At 39.6% G+C, this 21,631-nt stretch overlaps 1 protein-coding gene across 6 annotated transcripts in view; it reads left to right on the forward strand.

The window, feature by feature from the left end:
- Positions 1–21,631, forward strand: part of LOC126203301 (myelin regulatory factor) — a 345,177-nt gene that overhangs the window by 249,057 nt on the left and 74,489 nt on the right. For 5 of the 6 annotated variants that reach the window (XM_049937560.1, XM_049937558.1, XM_049937561.1 and 2 more), the window contains exons 4-9: positions 978–1,057; positions 7,346–7,690; positions 11,700–11,864; positions 19,685–19,844; positions 21,168–21,261; positions 21,356–21,534. In XM_049937560.1, the coding sequence (XP_049793517.1) occupies positions 978–1,057; positions 7,346–7,690; positions 11,700–11,864; positions 19,685–19,844; positions 21,168–21,261; positions 21,356–21,534 (1,023 nt within the window). The remainder of the gene's footprint in view (positions 1–977; positions 1,058–7,345; positions 7,691–11,699; positions 11,865–19,684; positions 19,845–21,167; positions 21,262–21,355; positions 21,535–21,631) is intronic. The other variant, XM_049937559.1, reaches the window with a different exon arrangement.

A 21,631-nucleotide genomic window follows, 5' to 3' on the forward strand; every position in this document is an offset into this window, starting at 1 on the left:
AAAGTGTTTGAACGACAGTGAAACAACAAGTAGGTGACAAGGTTTTGGATGTTTGTGCCTCATCACAGAACATGGAGATCAGAGACTTGCCCTCTATATAAAGAAGCATAGGTGTTGATCTGCAACATGTCTGATGACATAGTATAATGCTGGAGCATGCACAAGTGTTTTGGAGCATGGTGTTCACTACACATTCTTGAACGTGGAACTCTGCAGCAGGTGACTGCTATGTTTTCCTATGCTGACTGAATGACGTTATTGGTTAAAACTGTGGTGGGCATGGGTTCATTGTGATTGGATGATGGCGTAGTGGAAATGTGTCACTGGTCAGATAATCACATTTCTTGGTATGCCAGGTTGATAATTGTTGCCAGATATGTCACAATTCCTGTTAATGGATGCTTGAAATGTGTACTTCACCAGTATGGAGCAGTGGGGCAGCATTTTGCTATGGGGGACAGCCATCTATGCATCCATGGGACCTGTGGTAGTAATTGAAGGCACCATGACAACTGTGGAATTTGTGAACATTATGAAAAAACCACAAGGAGCCCTTCATGACTGATGTCTTCCCCAATGGCGAAGGCCTCTTCCAACAGGATAACTGTCCATGTCACATCTACAGTGGTTTCAGGAGTGTGATAGTGAATTCACATTGATGCCTTGTCCAATAAATTCACTTGATTTGATCACACATCTAGGATACTTTCGCACCCAAAAGCCTCCAACATATAATTTATGAGAATTGTGTGACCTCTGTGTAGACCTCTGGTGCCATATATCTCCAGAAATCTTCAAAGGACTTGTCAGGTCCATACCATGCAGACTCATAATGTGTTGTGTCCCAAAGGTGGAGCAACATACTGTTAAGTGGGTGGTCATAATGTTTTTGCTCATCAGTGTATGTCAACAAATTTTCATAAATGCAAAAGTTGTAAGCCTGTGTGATGCACAATTTTCTTTATTTTGTTTTATAGTCACAGCTTACCAGACAGCCCCCCAGATTCTGGATCTGAGCCACCATACTCCCCTCCAGATCCAACGACCAGGACATCTCGTGAGTTACTTTTATATATACTCTCTTTGTACTTATTTAAATTCATTTGAAAAATAATAAATTCAGTATTAGTACATGAGATAAATAGGGCATTAAGAGAAATACTACCTTTAATATCACACTGTGTCTAGAATTTTATTGTAGGCTATATAACTTCCTAGAACTGTGTATGCCTTTGTGAATGTGTTCTCAAAGAAGACAACCAGCTTTTTCTGGGGTCCACAGGTCACCAAAAATGTAGTGCTGACTACATTTAGGGGACCGGACGCAGAAGAGCAGTCTGACGTACCTTATCATCAATGAAAATAATCAGTTATCAATGAAAATAATCAATGTTTGGAAATATAATACGGATGGATGAAAAATCTCCTCACCAAGCACTGGCAGAAGAAAACGCATAAAAGTTGTGGAAAAGTGCAGGCTTTTAGAGCCAGTGGCTCCTTCATCTTGCAGAAGGGTTGAAGGGAAAGGAAGAGGGAAGAAGGAAAAGACTGGTGAGGTTTAGATAAGAGTTACGGAAAAGTTGCTCAGAACTCTGGGTCTGTGGGAGACTTACTGGATGGGATGAGAAGAAAGGATTGATCAGAATGATCAGAATCAGTCTTTCCTTCCCATCCTGTCCAATTAGTCTCTCCTGATCTGGGCTTATGGCTGACTTTCCCATAACACTTGCCATTTCATAAACCTCACCAGTCCTTTTTCCTTCAGCCTTCTTCCTTTCCCTTCATCCCTTCTGCCAGGAGAAGAAACCATTGGCTCTGGAAACTAGCATGTTTTCACATCTTTTACTTATTTTCTCCTGTCATTGCTTGGCTGTAGATTTTTTCATCTATACATGTTATATTATTTTGTTGTCAGCTATGTATTCTTACGTATTATCCATGCTAGGAGGGTTGCCTTTAATGGGTTAGAGTTGACAAGCCAAACAATTGAGGACCTTATCAAGGTCATAGAAAATGCCAAAAGAGAAGTTTTTGATTTAGCTGTACTAGAACTGAGTTTGTGACATTTATATTGCTTTTTCTGTACAGAATTATGTACAGTTGAAAAGTCACAAAATGCGGTTTCTCATAAGCTACCTTCTCAGAATTGTTTGAGAATATGGAGAGAACGGATATCGGTTTATAATTGGATATCACCTGCTTGTCATCACTCTGTAAATGGTAATACAACAGGGAAAAGAAAAAGCTTCTACAGGCCAAGACTCTTTATCAATAGAAGAAAGGGGGGAGGGGGGGGGGAGAAGAAATTTGGCAAGAGGAAATAGTGTTGTGGTTAAGGTGGGTGGCAGAGCAACAAGAGAATGTTTGTGTATGTAGGTTTCACTAGTGAAGGTAAATATATATTAAATACATTTATTTGCTTATTTTGTGTTCTGTAGACCCATGTTCTGAACACATCACAGGGTATGGAATGAGAAGATTTTAAAAGCTCCTTGCTCTAATTATGATATAACATATTAAGGGATTAAATAAGTATTAGTAATCAATCAAATACTTCAATATTTGTATGTGTTAGGCAGGTTCTCTTATAAAAATAAAAAACTATGTTTATGTTCACTTACAGTAATAATACACATACCAGTACGCACACACAGCAATCTGAAGATGAATCTATATGTTACAAGTGTAAAGATATTAAACATTGTTGACCAGAAACTCTTCTATAGTGTAAGATAACCCTTTTCAATAGGATATATCTACATTTTTTATTTACAAGACCTTGTTTTTCATTGGATCTCCTGCACCTTAATCAAGTCTGTAAGCTCAATGTGGGTGTCTTCTTTTCTTCTAGTGCCTGATAGTGGTATATACTGTTAGGTTTAATGAGGAACTATTTTTCCCTTGGAAGTACACTGAGGTGACAAAAGTCATTGGACAGCAATATGTACATATACAGATGGCGGTAGTATAATGTACACATAGTATAAAAGGACAGTGTGTATTGGTGGGGCTATTATATACTCAGGTGATTCATGTGAAATGGTTTCCAATGTTTTTACAACCACATGATGGGAATTAATAGACTTTGAACATTGAATGGCAGTTGGAGCTAGATGTATGGGCCATTCCATTTAGGAAACTGTTAGAGACTTCAATAGTCTGAGATCCACATTGTCAAGAGCGTGCCAAGAATACCGAATTTCAGGCATTATCTCTCATCGTGGAGAATGCAGTGGCAAATGGCCTGCACTTAATGACCAAGAGCAGTAGCTTTTGTTGGTGCCAAGAGACAAGCAACACTGCAAGAAATAACTGCAGAAAATCAATGTGGGATGTACGACGAATGCTTCTGTTAGGACAGGCCAATTGGCAACAATGGGCTATGGCAGCAGATGACTGACATGCGTGCCTTTGCTCACGGGATGACTTTACCTGCTGCACCTCTCTTGGGCTCATGACAATATCAGTTGGGGCCCTAGATGTCTGGAAAACAGTGGCCTGGTCAGATGAGTCCCAATTTCAGGTGGTAAGAGCTGATGATATGGTTCAAGTGTGGTGCAGACCCTATGAAGCCGTGGATCCAAGTTGTCGACAAGACAATGTGCAAGCTGGTGGTGGCTCCATAATGGTGTGGGCTGTGTGTACAGATAATTGGCTAGAGCCTCTGGTTCAACTGAGCCAATCATTGACTGGAAATGGGTACATCTGACTACTTGGAGACCATTTGTAGCCATTGATGGAATCATGTTCCCAAACAACTATGAAATTTTAATGGATGACAATGCACTGTGCCACAACATTTGGGACAATTTGAGCGGGTGATGTGGCCACCCAGATCACCTGACATTCCATTGCACATTGATGGGACAGAATAATATATGGGTAAATTCATGCACAAAATCCTGCAGTGGCAACACTTTCGCGATGAAAAAATGAAATGATCGTATGGCATCCAGGGAAGTTTGGCTTCCGAGTGCAAGTCTTATTTCAGTCTATGCCACATTGGGTGACTTGCATGCTGGTGAGGAGGATGAAATGATGATGAGGACAACACAACACCCAGTCCACAAGCGGAGAAAATCTCCAAACCAGCCGGTAATCGAACACGGGCCCGCTGCGTAGGAGGCAAGCACGTTACTACTCAGCTAAGTAGGTGGACTTTCGCAATAATGGATGGCTGGGGCTTCCGATGACTTGTCGAGTCCCTGCCAAATCGAACTGCTGCACTACGCCAGGGAAAAGGAGGTCCGCTATGATATTAGGAGGTATCCAGTGACTTGGGGTGTGACCTCAGTATATATGTGCTTTATATTGAGACATTCTGCTTACCTGCTGTTTTGTTGCACTTGGTTTTGAAGAATCTTCAAGTCTCATATCTCACTGAACTGGAATAATATACTGAGAACTAACAGCAACTAGGAGAGATTCAAATGATGTAAACTGGACACAAAATGAGTTTTAAAGGAGTTTCATCTGAATATATTTGCACTGTAGTAGTTGGTGACCAATTCCAGTTTCACAACTCACAGTACACACAGGTAAATGGAAGTGCATCTCCTTCTTTGTAATCTTATAAAGAAGTAGAATCACCTAACTACTAAGCAATGTCATAGATTTGGTTAAAGTCCACAGTGGCAGAATATGTGATGACAGAAATATGATTGTATCGGTGCACTCGAAAGGGTGTGCAGTATTGTTACCAGCCTAAGTAACACAGTCCAGCACACATAGTTAAGATATCATTAACACTTTCATTTTGGATGTTCACTTGAGGTTCATTAGATACAACCATGAATTACGTAGAGTTCATATTCCTTACAGACACCCTTTTTGCACGTATTTTATCAAGCATGGAATTTCACCTAAACTGACATAGAATTGTGAGCATTAGGCAACATGCAGACTTCCACATGAACTGACATACTAATGTTTTATGTGTGCTCACTGATCACGAACTTTAATGTTAACTGATGTATAGATGTTATTTGTGTAAAAATCTGATGTGATCTGACGTGTTTACAGTATACTGCTCTGATTTGAACTATATCACAGTCCGACAATTAATTGTTGTCTTTGTGCTGGCCATTCAGGAGCTGCAGACTTTAGGGTAGCGGTGCCTATTTAAAGACAGGCTTAAGAACATGATTTGGATTCTGAAATTACACAATGCTTTGAAATTCTCTTAGGTTAGATTCTGCTCTTTGGCACAGATTCTAAGGTTTTTCTTTTGTTTGGTTCATAAAATTTGTTTCAGGTTAGTAATTCGCAAAAGTACATGGCACATTATTATTATATGGTTTCTGAAGCCCCTGTTTATGAGTATGGAATCCGTCTTGAAATAATTTTTTTATGATTCTAAAGTATTAGATATCTGAATTATTGACTGAATCCATTAGTGAGTGGTGTTGTCTGCAGCAATAAAATTATACTATTAGAGGTCAGATCTTGCAATCATTAAAACAAAATAGGCGACTGAAAACAGGAGGGTCCACACTTGTAATGTCAGTTGTTTCATAAGTTAATTACTTTCAGCTAATTGTGAATACATTCTCAATAAGTTGGGAGTGCCTACTGCTGAATAAATGGTAAAAATACCCCCTCTGGTGCTTATTAACTCACAATGTTTTTTGTATTACATAATGTTGTCATAATTTTAATTAGGTGTACTTTTAATTACTGATGCACTCTGTAAAACCAACTGCATTGTTACACTCACAAACATAAATATAAACAACTGAGCTGTAAGTTTAAATGATATTTTGGATAAATAACAATTTTTACATATTCCTGTACATATGGTATATTACGTATGCACCCTCAATATATATTGAATGAAAACTGGAAAAAAAAATTCTTGGCAGCAGAAAATATAGCAGATGGATTAAACTCCAACTTGATGTGTTTCATCATATGAAACATATTTATTAGTTGAGTTGCTGGAAGATGTCAATACATATTATCCCTTTATATTAGCTACAATACATTCTTGCCAAGACTTCTTTGGTGAGAAGTTATGAAACAGATACTGAACAATTGCAACATAGTGATCAGTGCAGAACATAGGCCCTTTTTGACATAGCTCTACCCTTTAGAAGAGATAGTTAGGATTAGGGCCATAACCAAATAAAGCATAGAGCTATAGATAGAGAGGTATAAAAAGAATGAACTTGACTGTCAAAGGGCAATGTGTGAAGCCTTTGATGATTGCTGCATCAGAATTTTATCAAAAGACCTCTCACAAAATTCACAGAAATTCTGGTCATATGTTAAAGCTGTCAGTGGACCATATTAAAACCAGAAATTCTGAACTTCATTTACAAATTTTCCTTTACAAAGAAAAGTTCAGGAGTTCTGCCCCTGTATAATTGTTCTACTACAGTGAACATGAGTGACATAGGTTTTTCGTGTCATTGAGAGCACAAGAAACAAATTACTAAAACTGAACAAAGCTGCCAGTCTTGATGGAACTCCCATCAGATTATATACAGAATTAGTGTCTGAGGTAGATCCTCTTTTAACCATAATATATCATCAGACCCTCACACAAATAAATATTTGGCCAGTAGTTGGAATAAAGCTCAGGTCACACCTGCCTATAAAAAAAGCACAACAAATATTCAGTCAGTGAAAGGTGGACAATAAACTTACTTTAAATGTTCAGAAATGTAAAACTGTGTACTTCACGAAACTAAAATGTCAATGAAATCAAACAACGGAAAAAACACACACACACACAGAGAGAGAGAGAGAGAGAGAGAGAGAGAGAGAAGAGAGAGAGAGTTGTTTATTTTTCACAAATGCCTTGTTAGCCACTGTCCTTTTCATTATACTGTTAAAATATCAATGAATCAATAGCAGCAGCAGCAGCAGCTGACCACTCCTGTCAGGCCACAGCCTAAAGTTTATTTGACATAATATGATGTATTTATTCTTTAAGTTTTTGATCTGATGATGGCATTCTGCCAAAATGCATTGTCCATTTGAAAAATGAAATTGCAATCTGACATGCAATTTTTTGCATAAATTATTTTAAATCAGTGATGAGTATGGAATGATGTTGTTGTTTGTGTCTACTATGACAGCAGTTACTCATTAAAATGACAGACACACATTTGTATACACCTACACAGGGTGATGGAGTAAAATCATAACTATAGGAGTAGCACTTCAAAATGGCACATCACTAAAATCAGCTGATTATATGAGACAAATTATAGTGATTGTGTTACAACCAAGTTGGAAAATTGATTTGGCCTTGTAATAATTTTGTAATTTGATATGAAAAAAATTATTGACTTTATATCTTTAATTGCAGAGACTGCTTAAGATACTATTCTTTTTTCAGATCAAAAACAGCCATCCCACGCACAACCTATATCGAGTGTTAGCCTGGCACAGGAATTGTTGCTTCATCAGCCCCACCTACATTCACACCAGCACCACAGTCAGCCATCTCCAGCTCCTCCGTTGTTCATGCCACACATCGGACTACCAGGTGGCAAGGTACCACAACAGACTCTAGCAGTGGGTCATGTGGGAGAAGCAGCTGCTACTGCTGCCTTGCTTGTGGCACAACAGCAGCAGCAGCAGCAACAACAGCAACAGCAGCAGCAGCAGCAGCAAACTCCTGCCAGCCCGCGGCCTGCTTCGTCCACAACACCAGCTCAGCAGCAGCAAATACCAGTCATTGGTGAGCAAACATACCTAGTATTACAACATAATGTAATTGGATAGATAAAAATAATCTATGCACCAAGCATCAGCAGGAGAACACACACATAAAAAAAGATTTTACATGTGCAAGCTTTTGGAGCGAGTAGCTCCTTCTTCTGGCAGAAGGGTTTGAGGACAAAGGAAGATGGGTCAATGAAAAGGACTCCGAAATCTTGCGTATGTAAAACCTTTTTTTACAACGGTGAGTCAAATGAAAACCTTAAATATTATTTAAAATATTATTTATTGTGCAGAAGTGATACAAAGCTGTATCACTTTTCAACATAATCCCCCCCCATGCTCAATGCAAGTCCTCCAGTGCTTACAAAGTACATAAATTTCTTCAGAAAAAAATTCTTTTGGTAGTCCGCGCAACCACTCGTGCAGCGCGTGGCATACCTCATCATCAGAACGGAACTTCTTTCCTCCCATTGCATCTTTAAGTGGTCCAAACATATGGAAATCACTTGGGGCAAGGTCTGGTGAGTATGGTGGATGAGTAAAACACTCAAAATGCGGGTCTGTGATTGTTGCAACTGTTGTACAGGCAGTGTGGGGCCTTGCATTGTCATGTTGCAAAAGGACACCTGCTGACAGCAATCCACATCGCTTTGATTTGATTGCAGGCTGCAGATGATTTTTAGGAGATCTGTGTATGATGCACTGATGACAGTGGTCCCTCTAGGCATGTAATGCTCCAAAATGACGCCTTTTTCATCCCAACAGAGAGTCAGCATAATTACCCTGCTGATGGTTCTGTTCGAAACTCCTTTGGTTTTGGTGATGAGGAATGGCGCCATTCCTTGCTCGCTCTCTTCATTCTCAGTTGGTGGAAGTGAACCCAGGTATCATCCCCAGTAAATATTCTTGCAAGGAAGCCATCACCTTCTCGTTCAAAGTGCCGTAGAAGTTATTCACAAGCATCAATACGTCGCTCTCTCATTTCAGGAGTCAGCTGCTGTGGCACCCACCTTGCAGACAGTTTGTGAAACTGGAGCACATCATGCACAATGTGGTGTGCTGACCCATGACTAATCTGTAAACATGCTGTAATGTCATTCGGTATCACTCGGCGGTTTTCTTTCACTATGGCTTCAACTGCTGCAATGTTCTGTGGAGTCACAACTCGTGCCTGACCTGGACGAGGAGCACCTTCCACTGAAGTCACACCATTTGCAAACTTCCTACTCCATTCGTAGACTTGCTGCTGTGACAAACATGCATCATCATACTGAACCTTTATTCATCGATGAATTTCAATAGGTTTCACACCTTCACTATGCAAAAACCGAATAACAGAACGCTGTTGTTCCCTGGTGCAAGTCACAAGTGGGGCAGCCATCTTTATACTGATACTGTGATGGTATGCTGCCACCTGCAGGCCATTCTGCATGCTGTTTGTAGCACGCTTACCAACTTACCGGATAACAGCGCAAAATTTCGATTTGTTATAACAAGTTTAAGCTTTTCATTTGACTCACCCTTGTATATGTGTGTTCTCCTGCTGCTACTTGGTGAGTAGACTTTTTATCTATCCAGTTACATTATACTGTCAAAAACTGATTATTCTCTAGTTCTACAACAGCTCTTTTAACACAATAGACAGCACAAGTTTTACTGAATATAAACAAATTTGTTCTGTATGGTGTAACTCCATGGCTGTGGATTGATGTAGTAAACAGATAAAAAATGAATCACTTTTTGTGCAGGTTTACTTGCGTCAAGGCATGTTTTAGGCTTTCACCCATCTTCGTTACATCATCAATAAAAACAGTATACTGATGAAAATACAAATGTATTTGTCAACTGAAGATGAGTGTAAGTTTGAACGGCATCTTGGGATAAAAAAGCTACTCTAAAAGTGGTTGGTTGCTGTATTTATTCAAGTAATGTAAAAAAATAACTATGTGGATTTTATTATGGCATTTGTCAAAAGATATTGATTTACCAACAGGAGATCAGTGTGACACACACATGCTCTCCCCTAAACCTCCACCACACATATAGTCAAATACACAAATAGGAAGTCAGACACTACCATGACACAGCAGTACATGTTAGAAAATGTCATTGGTCTGCACATAAAATTACACTAAATGAGTACTTTTAGTTTGTTGCTGCTAATGATTTTGCTTTGTGACCAAAGGGGAGAGATGTACTTTTAGTTTGTTGCTGCTGAGGTGTTTTCTTTATGACCAAAGCAGAATGATAATTTTTACAGATCATAAACTTTCTTCGTAAATGGAGATGAAACTTTTCCAAAATCTTTGGTGTATTACTATTATTCTGTATAAAATAATGTCAGGAATGTTCTACATGATCTACAACCAAGATCCATGAACTTATTACTTGGTGACAGATTAAGACACTCGATACAACCTGACTTAGAGAAAGCTTTTGACAAAGTTGACTGGAATACTCTCTTTCAAATTCTGAAGGTGGCAGGGGTAAAATACAGGGAGCGAAAGGCTATTTACAATTTGTACAGAAACCAGATGGCAGTTATAAGAGTCGAGGGGCATGAAAGGGAAGCAGTGGTTGGGAAAGGAGTGAGACAGGGTTGTAGCCTCTCCCCGATGTTATTCAATCTGTATATTGAGCAAGCAGTAAAGGAAACAAAAGAAAAATTCAGAGTAGGTATTAAAGTCCGTGGAGAAGAAATAAAAAGTTGAGGTTCGCCGAAGACATTGTAATTCTGTCAGAGACAGCAAAGGAATTGGAAGAGCAGTTGAACGGAATGGACAGTGTCTTGAAAGGAGGATATAAGATGAACATCAACAAAAGCAAAACGAGGATAATGGAATGTAGTCGAATTAAGTCGGGTGATGCTGAGGGAATTAGATTAGGAAATGAGACACTTAAAGTAGTAAAGGAGTTTTGCTATTTGGGGAGCAAAATAACTGATGATGGTCAAAGTAGAGAGGATATAAAATGTAGACTGGCAATGGCAAGGAAAGCGTTTCTGAAGAAGAAAAGTTTGTTAACATTGAGTATAGATTTAAGTGTCAGGAAGGCGTTCCTGAAAGTATTTGTATGGAGTGTAGCCATGTATGGAAGTGAAACGTGGACGATAATTAGTTTGGACAAGAAGAAAATAGAAGCTTTCGAAATGTGGTGCTACAGAAGAATGCTGAAGATTAGATGGGTAGATCACATAACAAATGAGGAGGTATTGAATAGAATTGGGGAGAAGAGGAGTTTGTGGCACAACTTGACAAGAAGAAGGGACCAGTTGGTAGGACATGTTCTGAGGCATCAAGGGATCACAAATTTAGCATTGGAGGGCAGCGTGGAGGGTAAAAATTGTAGAGGGGGACCAAGAGATGAATACACTAAGCAGATTCAGGAGGATGTAGGTTGCAGTAAGTACTGGGAGATGAAGAAAGTTGCACAGGATAGAGTAGCATGGAGAGCTGCATCAAACCAGTCTCAGGACTGAAGACAACAACAACAACAAAATACAACCTGACAGATTCACTTGCTCCTGATTCATAGATTTCTTTTAGTTTATAGGACAGATCATAAATGGTTGGAGAAATCTGTACTATTAAAGGGTCAGGCACAGGTGACTTTTGATCCAAATATCTGAATAATCCCATTTCCTCCACCACCTCTATCTATCTGTGATCAATTAGATTTGTGTGTGTAGCTGTACATAGGCAATGTTAAGTTTGCCTTTTCCTTATTGATAGATCAACTTTTCCTTTCATAAATAAAAACCTGCTCAAATTAAATTGCTGCAAAGTTTAGAGGTTTACTTGCCACTTGCCGAGAAACATCACATTCCAACTCTACTGAAGAAAGATGAAAAATGCAGGAGAATGGTGTTTCAATTGAGTGGTTGGTCTTTGATTTATATTGTGAATTTTTTGTGAGACACTTTGAAACGGAAAGAGTATTATGACAGCTACCACTCTAACTCTATTTCTAATACAGTTGTGTTGGAAGCCGTACTAGGCAGATGATAACTTACTTTGATGTGACAGCAGGTCTGGTGCCTGGACCCCCCACACTGGCTCTCTCCCCGGGTGGAGACCACGTGACTGCCGTGTATTCTGACCTGCAAGCCTCGGCATCTGCAACCCCACAGCCCCCCCTCCCAAAGAAGAGGCGCCTTAATGAGGATGGCCTGCTTGTGAAACAAGAGCCAGGTAATATATAAAGTGCTGAACTTTTCTTACTAATGTCTTACTTTATCTCTGACATGATAAGAAATCTTACTACATTTGCCAGTAGGACACTTAAGTCTTCTGCTGCCATGCTGTCATGTCCTAAATATCGTTGTAGCTTGGTGCTGTATTGCACTGTTTGATTCATTATCTGTATTTGAATTTCATCTGCTATCCATCTGTGTTGCTGTTTGACACCTATTGCTGCATCAGTTGTCAGTTATCTTTCACTAAATGTGTAAAAATTATGCTGCTGCATATTCCTGTATTTTATAACTCAGTTGCCAGTGTTTAACGGAGTTATGATTAAAACTGAGCAGATATTGTGACTTTTTTCTCTTATTTTGTAACTGTAATTGATTTATTCCAAGCAGGTCATACATTTTTTGCCATCTGGTTTGCTAAAATAATGCTTTTCATTTCTCATGAAATCTATTTCTCCCTTAATTCCTTGGAAGTGCAGTGGAATCCTTGAAGTAATACTAGGTTTTAGTTTTAGCTTCATTACTCAGAAAGTTTAAAGAGGAGATAAAAACTTCATATCAGTTATAAGAAAGCAGAACATCTAAAATAAAAAATATTTTTTACACTGCAGTGCTTTAGTAGACACGGCCCTATGGTACAAACAGTTTCCTTGATTTCTGCTCACGAGTGAGCTAACATAGCCTGTCACCTGTGGAGATCCAAAGTACAACATAATCGGGAAAGTAAATACATGAAATTATTCTACACAAAGCAGTTAGAGCATAGTGATATGCATACAGCATCAGGTTTTAAGCAAGATTATGCAACTTCTTTCTAGGCCACAATTTCTTAACGTGATTATCCAGTTATCTCAAAGTGAATACAACTTTTGTGCCTGCATGTTCAATGTATATAAAGCCAGCTGCCACCTTGGTACTTCAAAACAAGTATGCTGTGAATCAGTGTCATATTTCACCTTTGCCTTATCTCACCTCAATCAATAAAAGAAACATAACACTGTATTTCACACATACTGTTCACAGTATCTATTTTGGTCAGCTATTGGGTACACATATTACTCACAGCTAGTCAACAAAATGTTACAGGTTAATTTAATCAGAGATAATTCCTTCCTAGCTCAGCAGCTGGAATATTCCCAATGGGTTAACAATCAACATCAATAACTTCAATTTGATTTGTATAATAAACCCTTTTCTTGCCATTCATAGTTCCAATTAACTTATCAAACTATATAATTTGCAGTCACAAATTAAAGAAAAAAAAGAAATACTAATTAAAAAAGTGAAATAGTGATACAAGCATAAATGATGTAAAGTGTGATTAACAGTGCACAAAAACAAAACTTTGATTTCAAAGCCATGAAAGTAATAGAATAGCACTTGACAGTTAAACAATAGCAGTGTGGGTTCCATAATGGTTGAGAAAAGTCTTAATAAGTTAGGAATTGAAGAAATCTGCTCCTGATTAAACTGAAGAACTCTGCTCCCAATTATTGCATGTGGTGTGATGTGTAAAGTAAATTCTGTGCACACACTTATTGCCTGTGATTCCATTTATGAACTGAATGACAAGCCTGCTGATTTATTTATTTCTATTTTTCCTATAGAGATATATTGTCCTTTCTATAAACCTAGTTTTTGTTTTTCTCGTTACAGCTGACACAATTTTTATGCTTCCACTTTCTCGAGCTACGTTCATTGTCTCGTAACTTTTATTATTTCGTTTGTCCATCCTCTTTCCTCAACGTTTTTCATCATCTAACCATTAAAATCAGTCTGCGACCACAGTGTAATATGATTTGCATTCCTTTCGTTTCTCACTCTTTATTCATTTAGTCATTCATTCATTCATTCATTCGTTCATTCACTCGTTATGATCTGTGAATCTCATCAAAAGGAAGGGCCTTCAGAGAAGTACACTGAATTAAGCACTAACATATTTGATAGATAAAAAAGTAACTTTTTTAGCTCAGTAGATGCTGGCTATTGCTCACTACGGTAACCATAAAATTCTGTGTTAAACTTATTGTATTTTCCAACGGTATTTATTAATTCTTTTGTTTGAGAAGCAGTAAAATATCTCACAGAGAAACTGTCTAACATACAGAAACAAACAACTAAAGAGGTAGTAAATAATACATTTTATTTGACATGATTATTGGAACAAAATATCAAATGACAAAACAATATTTGGATCCAGTCACCATTTGCTTTGTTATTAGGAAATGAAACAAGACAGTTCATCAAACAAATTACAGAATGCAATGGAATATCTAGCTGTTAGAGTTTTCATAGTTCTTTCATCAGGAATAAAGAGGAAATAGGAATAAAAAAGGGTGGCATTTGTCAATTTACAAGGGAAAGGAAATGTCAGTCAAAATCTGGATCAAGACAGACAGAGACAAAAGGTGCAGAAACCAGTGAGTCTTAAACGTTTGTCAGTTTATGTAAGTCCAAAATTAAGAAAGAAGAATTTGAAATCAAACCGTGGTAAATCCAGGATGGAATAATGACAGTATTATGAAAAGGATAGTTGCTACTCACCATATAGTGGAGTAGCTGAGTTGCAGACAGGCACAACAAAAAGAGTGTCAGACAAAGCTTTTGTCCAGACCAGCCTTCATCAGATCGGAATAACACACACACACCCACACACCCACACACCCACCCACCCACACCCACACACACACACACACACACACACACACACACACACACACACACACACACACACTTGCATCATTGTGAAGATAAGAGTAGAATAATTTCTGCATGCACAGAGGGATTCACAGAATCATTCTTCCCCTGCTCCACCCGGGAATGGAATGGGAAGAAACCCTAAGAACTGGTACATGAGATGTACCTTCTGCCATACACCTCGCTGTGGTTTGAAGATATATACCAAACAGGAAAGCGCTGGTAGATAGACACAATAAAAAACACACACACAAATTTCAAGTTTTCGCAACCCAAGGTTGCTTCATCAGGAAAGAGGGAAGGAGAGGGAAAGACGAAAGGATGTGGGTTTTAAGTGAGAGGGTAAGGAGTCATTCCAATCCCGAGAGCGGAAAGACTTACCTTAGAGGGGAAAAAAGGACAGGTATACACTCACACTCACACACATATCCATCCGCACACATACAGGCACATGCAGACATATGTAAATGCAAAGAGGTTGGGCAGAGATGTCAGTCGAGGTGGAAGTACAGAGGCAAAGATGTTGTTGAATGACAGGTGATGTACGAGGGGTGGCAACTTGAAATTAGTGGAGGTTGAGGCCTGGTGAGTAACGGGAAGAGAGAATATATTGAAGGGCAAGTTCCCATCTCCGGAGTTCTGATAGGTTGGTGTCAGTGGGAAGTATCCAGATAACCCGGACGGTGTAACACTGTGCCAAGATGTGCTGGACGTGCACCAAGGCATTTTTACCACAGGGTGATCCTCATTACCAACAAACACTGCCTGTGTCTGTTCATGCGAATGGACAGTTTGTTGCTGGTCATTCCCACATAGAAGGCTTCACAGTGTATGCATGTCAGTTGGTAAATCACGTGGGTGCTTTCACACATGGCTCTGCCTTTGATCATGTACGCCTTATGGGTTACAGGACTGGAGTAGGTGGTGGTGGGAGGGTGCGTGGGACAGGTTTTACACCGGGGATGGTTACAAGGGTAGGAGCCAGAGGGTAGGGAAGGTGGTTTGGGATTTCATAGGGACGAACCAAGAGGTTACGAACATTAGGTGGACGGCGGGAAGAGACTCTTGGTGGAGTGGGGAGGATTTCGTGAAGGATGGATCTCATTTCAGGGCAGGATTTGAGGAAGTCGTATCCCTGCTGGAGAGCCACATTCAGAGTCTGGTCCAGTCCCGGAAAGTATCCTGTCAGAAGTGGGGTACTTTTGTGGTTCTTCTGTGGGAGGTTCTGGGTTTGAGGGGATGAGGAAGTGGCTCTGGTTATTTGCTTCTGTACCAGGTCGGGAGGGTAGTTGCGAGTTGCGAAAGCTGTTTTCAGGTTGTTGGTGTAATAGTTCAGGGATTCAGGACTGGAGCAGATTCGTTTGCCACGAAGACCTAGGCTGTAGGGAAGGGACCGTTTGATGTGGAATGGGTGGCAGCTGTCATAATGGAGGTACTGTTGCTTGTTGGTGGGTTTGATGTGGACGGACGTGTGAAGCTGGCCATTGGACAGATGGAGGTCAACGTCGAGGAAAGTAGCATGGGATTTGGAGTAGGACCAGGTGAATCTGATGAAACCAAAGGAGTTGCGGTTGGAGAGGAAATTCTGGAATTCTTCTTCACTGTGAGTCCAGATCATGAATATGCCATCAGTAAATCTGTACCAAATTTTGGGTTGGCAGGCCTGGGTAACCAAGAAAGCTTCCCCTAAGTGACCCATAAATAGGTTGGCGTATGAGGGGTCATCCTGGTACCCATGGCTGTTCCCTTTAATTGTTGGTATGTCTGGTCTTCGAAAGTGAAGAAGTTGTGAGTTAGGATGAAGCTGGCTAAGGTAATGAGGAAATAGGTTTTAGGTAGGGTGGCAGGTGATCGGTGTGAAAGGAAGTGCTCCATCGCAGTGAGGCCCTGGACGTGTGGGATATTTGTGTATAAGGAAGTGGCATCAAAGGTTACAAGGGTGGTTTCCGGGGGTAACAGATCAGGTAAGGATTCCAGACGTTAGATAAAGTGGTTGGTGTCTTTGATGAAGGATGGGAGACTGCATGTAATGGGTTGAAGGTGTTGATCTATGTAGGCAGAGGTACGTTCTGTGAGGGCTTGGTAACCAGCTACATTGGGGCGGCCGGGATGATTGGGTTTGTGAATTTTAGGTAGTAGGTAGAAGGTAGGGGTGCGGGGTGTCGGTGGGGTCAGGAGGTTGATGGAGTCGGGTGAAAGGTTTCTTTTATATATATATATATATATATATATATATATATATATATATATATATATGGTTATAATAAAGGGAAACATTCCACGTAGGAAAAATATATCTAAAAACATAGATGATGTGACTTACCAAATGAAAGTGCTGGCAGGTTGACAGACACACAAACACACACACAGAATTCAAGCTTTCACAACAAACTGTTGCCTCATCAGGAAAGAGGGAAGGAGAGGGAAAGACGAAAGGATGTGGGTTTTAAGGGAGAGGGTAAGGAGTCATTCCAATCCCGGGAGCGGAAAGACTTACCTTAGGGAGAAAAAAGGACGGGTATACACTCGCGCACACACACACACACATATCCATCCACACATATACAGACACAAGCAGACAAATTTAAAGACAAAGAGTTTGGGCAGAGATGTCAGTCGAGGCAGAAGTGCAGAGGCAAAGATGTTGAATGACAGGTGAGGTATGAGTGGCGGCAACTTGAAATTAGTGGAGATTGAGGCCTGGTGGATAACGGGAAGAGAGGATATATTGAAGAGCAAGTTCCCATCTCCGGAGTTCGGATAGGTTGGTGTTAGTGGGAAGTATCCAGATAACCCGGACGGTGTAGCACTGTGCCAAGATGTGCTGGCCGTGCACCAAGGCATATTTGGCCACAGGGTGATCCTCATTACCAACAAACACTGTCTGCCTGTGTCCATTCATGCAAATGGACAGTTTGTTGCTGGTCATTCCCACATAGAATGCGTCACAGTGTAGGCAGGTCAGTTGGTAGATCACGTGGGTGCTTTCACACTTGGCTCTGCCTTTGATCGTGTACACCTTCCGGGTTACAGGACTGGAGTAGGTGGTGGTGGGAGGGTGCATGGGACAGGTTTTACACCGGGGGCGGTTACAAGGGTAGGAGCCAGAGGGTAGGGAAGGTGGTTTGGGGATTTCATAGGGATAAACTAAGAGGTTACAAAGGTTAGGTGGACGGCGGAAAGACACTCTTGGTGGAGTGGGGAGGATTTCATGAAGGATGGATCTCATTTCAGGGCAGGATTTGAGGAAGTCGTATCCCTGCTGGAGAGCCACGTTCAGAGTCTGATCCAGTCCCGGAAAGTATCCTGTCACAAGTGGGGCACTTTTGTGGTTCTTCTGTGGGAGGTTCTGGGTTTGAGAGGATGAGGAAGTGGCTCTGGTTATTTGCTTCTGTACCAGGTCGGGAGGGTAGTTGCGGGATGCGAAAGTTGTTGTCAGGTTGTTGGTGTAATGCTTCAGGGATTCTGGACTGGGGCAGATTCGTTTGCCACGAAGACCTAGGCTGTAGGGAAGGGACCGTTTGATGTGGAATGGGTGGCAGCTGTTGTAATGGAGGTACTGTTGCTTGTTGGTGGGTTTGATGTGGACGGATGTGTGAAGCTGGCCATTGGACAGGTGGAGGTCAACATCAAGGAAAGTGGCATGGGATTTGGAGTAGGACCAGGTGAATCTGATGGAACCAAAGGAGTTGAGGTTGGAGAGGAAATTCTGGAGTTCTTCTTCACTGTGAGTCCAGATCATGAAGATGTCATCAATAAATCTGTACCAAACTTTGGGTATATTCCCACATGGAATATATATATATATATATATATATATATATATATATATATATATATATATATATATATATGTCTCTGCCCAAACTCTTTGTCTTTAAATATGCCTGCTTGTGTCTGTATATGTGTGGATGGATATGTGTGTGTGTGTGTGTGTGTGTGTGTGTGTGCGTGTGCGTGCGTGTGCGCGCGAGAGTGTATACCCGTCCTTTTTTCCCCCTAAGGTAAGTCTTTCCGATCCCGGGATTGGAATAACTCCTTACCCTCTCCCTTAAAACCCACATCCTTTCGTCTTTCCCTCTCCTTCCCTCTTTCCTGATGAGGCAACAGTTTGTTGCGAAAGCTTGAATTTTGTGTGTATGTTTGTGTTTGTTTGTGTGTCTATCGACCTGCCAGCGCTTTCGTTCGGTAAGTCACATCAGCTTTGTTTTTAGATATATTTTTCCCACGTGGAATGTTTCCCTATATATATATATATATATATGTGTGTGTGTGTGTGTGTGTGTGTTTTGTTTAATTCAGACGAAGGCCTGTTTGGCCAAAAGCTTTGTTTGACATTCTTTTTGTTGTGCCTATCTGTGACTCAGCAACTCTGCTATATGGAAAGAAGAATTTGATCATCTCTAAAATTATAAGGAGACACAATTGCTTGCAAGCTCTTATGTTCGGGAGCTGAAATTGCAGTACTGCCAACAGACACATAAAAAAGCATGAAAGTTACATTTTAGTCCTTCTTCAGGGAGAAAAGAGGGATACATTGGGTAATATTATGAAGGAGGAGCAGATTGCTCAGACTGTAGGAAGAGAGGGGCCCACCTATTGTGAGGATGAGTGAGAGAAAGCTCATCTGATAGAAATAAAATAGACAGACAAAAACATGAACAAGTTTGTACAATAAGGTTAATTTTATTTGTAAGCTGTTTATAAAATAGTTTGGCAGAGTTAGTTAAAATGACATTGCCAGTAAATTATGAAAATATACGTCATTGTAATGATATGACCACACATGTAGCCATCATTTGTATTCTATTGTTACAACTTGTTGATAGTTTGTTTAATAATTTGGCACTTATTTTTTCCTGCTTCATGGCAAGAAACACTCGAACTTCTTAATTGCGCAACGTGTTCCACTTTGTATAAATCTCTAAAGAAAGAATGTAATCTAGAATCCACTGATTTTGTTCACTTTACTTGGTGTCATTAGCCGTAATATTATGTAAATTTTTATCTAATGCTTGAATTCAATTCTGTTTTCTTACTTGTATGATCGTTTTATATCCTAAGATAAACTGCTGTATCTATTGCTATTCATCATAATGAAACTAGTTTCTTTTCTTTCAGAGTTGTCGCCAGATTCCAACTCAAATCAAACAACATTTTTGGATGATGAATACAGTTTAGATGTATCTGGAGATTCTGGAATGTACCAGCAATGCATTCGATTTCAGCCTTTCCAGCAGACATCTTGGCATATGTTGTGTGATCAGAATCTCAAAGAACTGTAAGTGAAAGTGAAATATTGGTGTTTTGTACCTCACAAAGACTGATTGGTACTACTATGCAGAGCCAACCAGAATTTGTATGAGTGATCCTGTTATTGTGTTTGGTATAATCACCAATGTGTTAGCTATATTGGCTTATTATTATTCCTTATTTAGATATTTTATGTACGAAACATCAATTTCAGTTGTTATCCATGCATGTATTTACTTACTATTTGCTGAATCTTAACAAAACCACAAACAAAGCAAGTCTTTGAAATTTATTGAACCATTTCATTGTATAATGGCAATTTGAACATTATGCATTATTCTTCCATTATGATCATGTTACATTCTGCAGATTGAAAGGAGGCATAGATGACCATATTCTGCCTTCTTGAAAGTGAAGTTAGAAGTAAAAGTTGTGGTTTTTTATTTGTATAGAAACATGAAAATTAGCTGTACCTTCTTTTTAAGGAATGGATAAACACCATCTGGATTACAACTTTTTATTTACTGACTGCTGGTTCAGTCTGCATTGCAGATCATCTTCAGGTCTGGCACCACAAAGTACAGTTTGTCCACAGTTGTGTAAAACAGACCTGAAGATGATGTGTGATGCAGCTTGAAAGTGGTATTTGGTAAATGAAAAGTTGTGATCAGTACAGTATTTGTTTATTCATTATAAGAAGAGGATCACAGTTCATAAGACATGTCATCAGTTACAAAGTACCTTCTTTGTGTTAAGTGACTTACTCTGTGATGCATAGTACATTCACATTTGGCAGACAGTCTAAATCAGCAGTGAGAACACACATGAATGAAGTCCAGTTGCACTGAATCAAAATGTTATGTGTTTGCTAATTTTTTTGTTGCATTTTCCTTGCATTTACAGATTAAGTATCACTACAAAAAATTGCCAAATATTCCTGGGTTTCATTTTCTCCCTACTCTCATTCAACATATAACAAAAACATGACACCACATGTGAACATATCTTTCACAGTCACCTATACTAAGTATATGTACATAAGACACAACTCACATACATACAGCAGGGAGGAGGAGTTATTGTGCAAGAAGGAAAAAAACCTTTCTGTTTAGGCATCCCTATCTGCCCCTTGACGTACATCAGCCAACAACATCATATGACACTCTTTCCTTTTAAAAAGTTTCTGTTTCTTCAGTTAGTACTAGGAGGTGTTCATTCATGAGACATACAGTCTAGGTAAGCAAGGGTCTAGTTGTAGTTTTTGGAAGCTATTTTTAGCCATTGTGACATAGCATGCCCATAATTTTGTTACACTAATTTACCAAATGAATAAAGTTACTCTTTCATCCAGGGGTGTAACAACATACCGGGTTGATGCTGATAAGGGTTTTAACTTCTCAAACCCAGATGAAGCCTTTGTGTGTCAGAAAAAGAATCATTTTCAAGTAAGTATGAATTTTTCTTCTCAGAATGCACTTTGTCTGAAAATATTATTGACTCAGAATTGTATTATATATAAAAAAAACATCTTTATTGTAGATTACTTGTCATGCACAACTGCAAGGTGATGCCCAGTTTGTGAAGACAGCTGAAGGGCTTAAGAAGATTAGCAGCTTCCACTTGCACTTCTATGGAGTGAAAGTTGAATCTCCATCACAGACAATCAAAGTTGAACAGTCACAGAGTGACAGAAGCAAAAAGCCATTCCACCCTGTGCCGTAAGTTTCTAATATAATGACTAGGTTGGAAAGATCTGTCCATTCTCAAATTTAATGTCCAAAGTCCACATTATATTTGCACACAACTTGTTGGTAA

The sequence above is a fragment of the Schistocerca nitens genome, chromosome 9, assembly GCF_023898315.1.
Source record: "Schistocerca nitens isolate TAMUIC-IGC-003100 chromosome 9, iqSchNite1.1, whole genome shotgun sequence".
NCBI lineage: Eukaryota > Metazoa > Arthropoda > Insecta > Orthoptera > Acrididae > Schistocerca > Schistocerca nitens.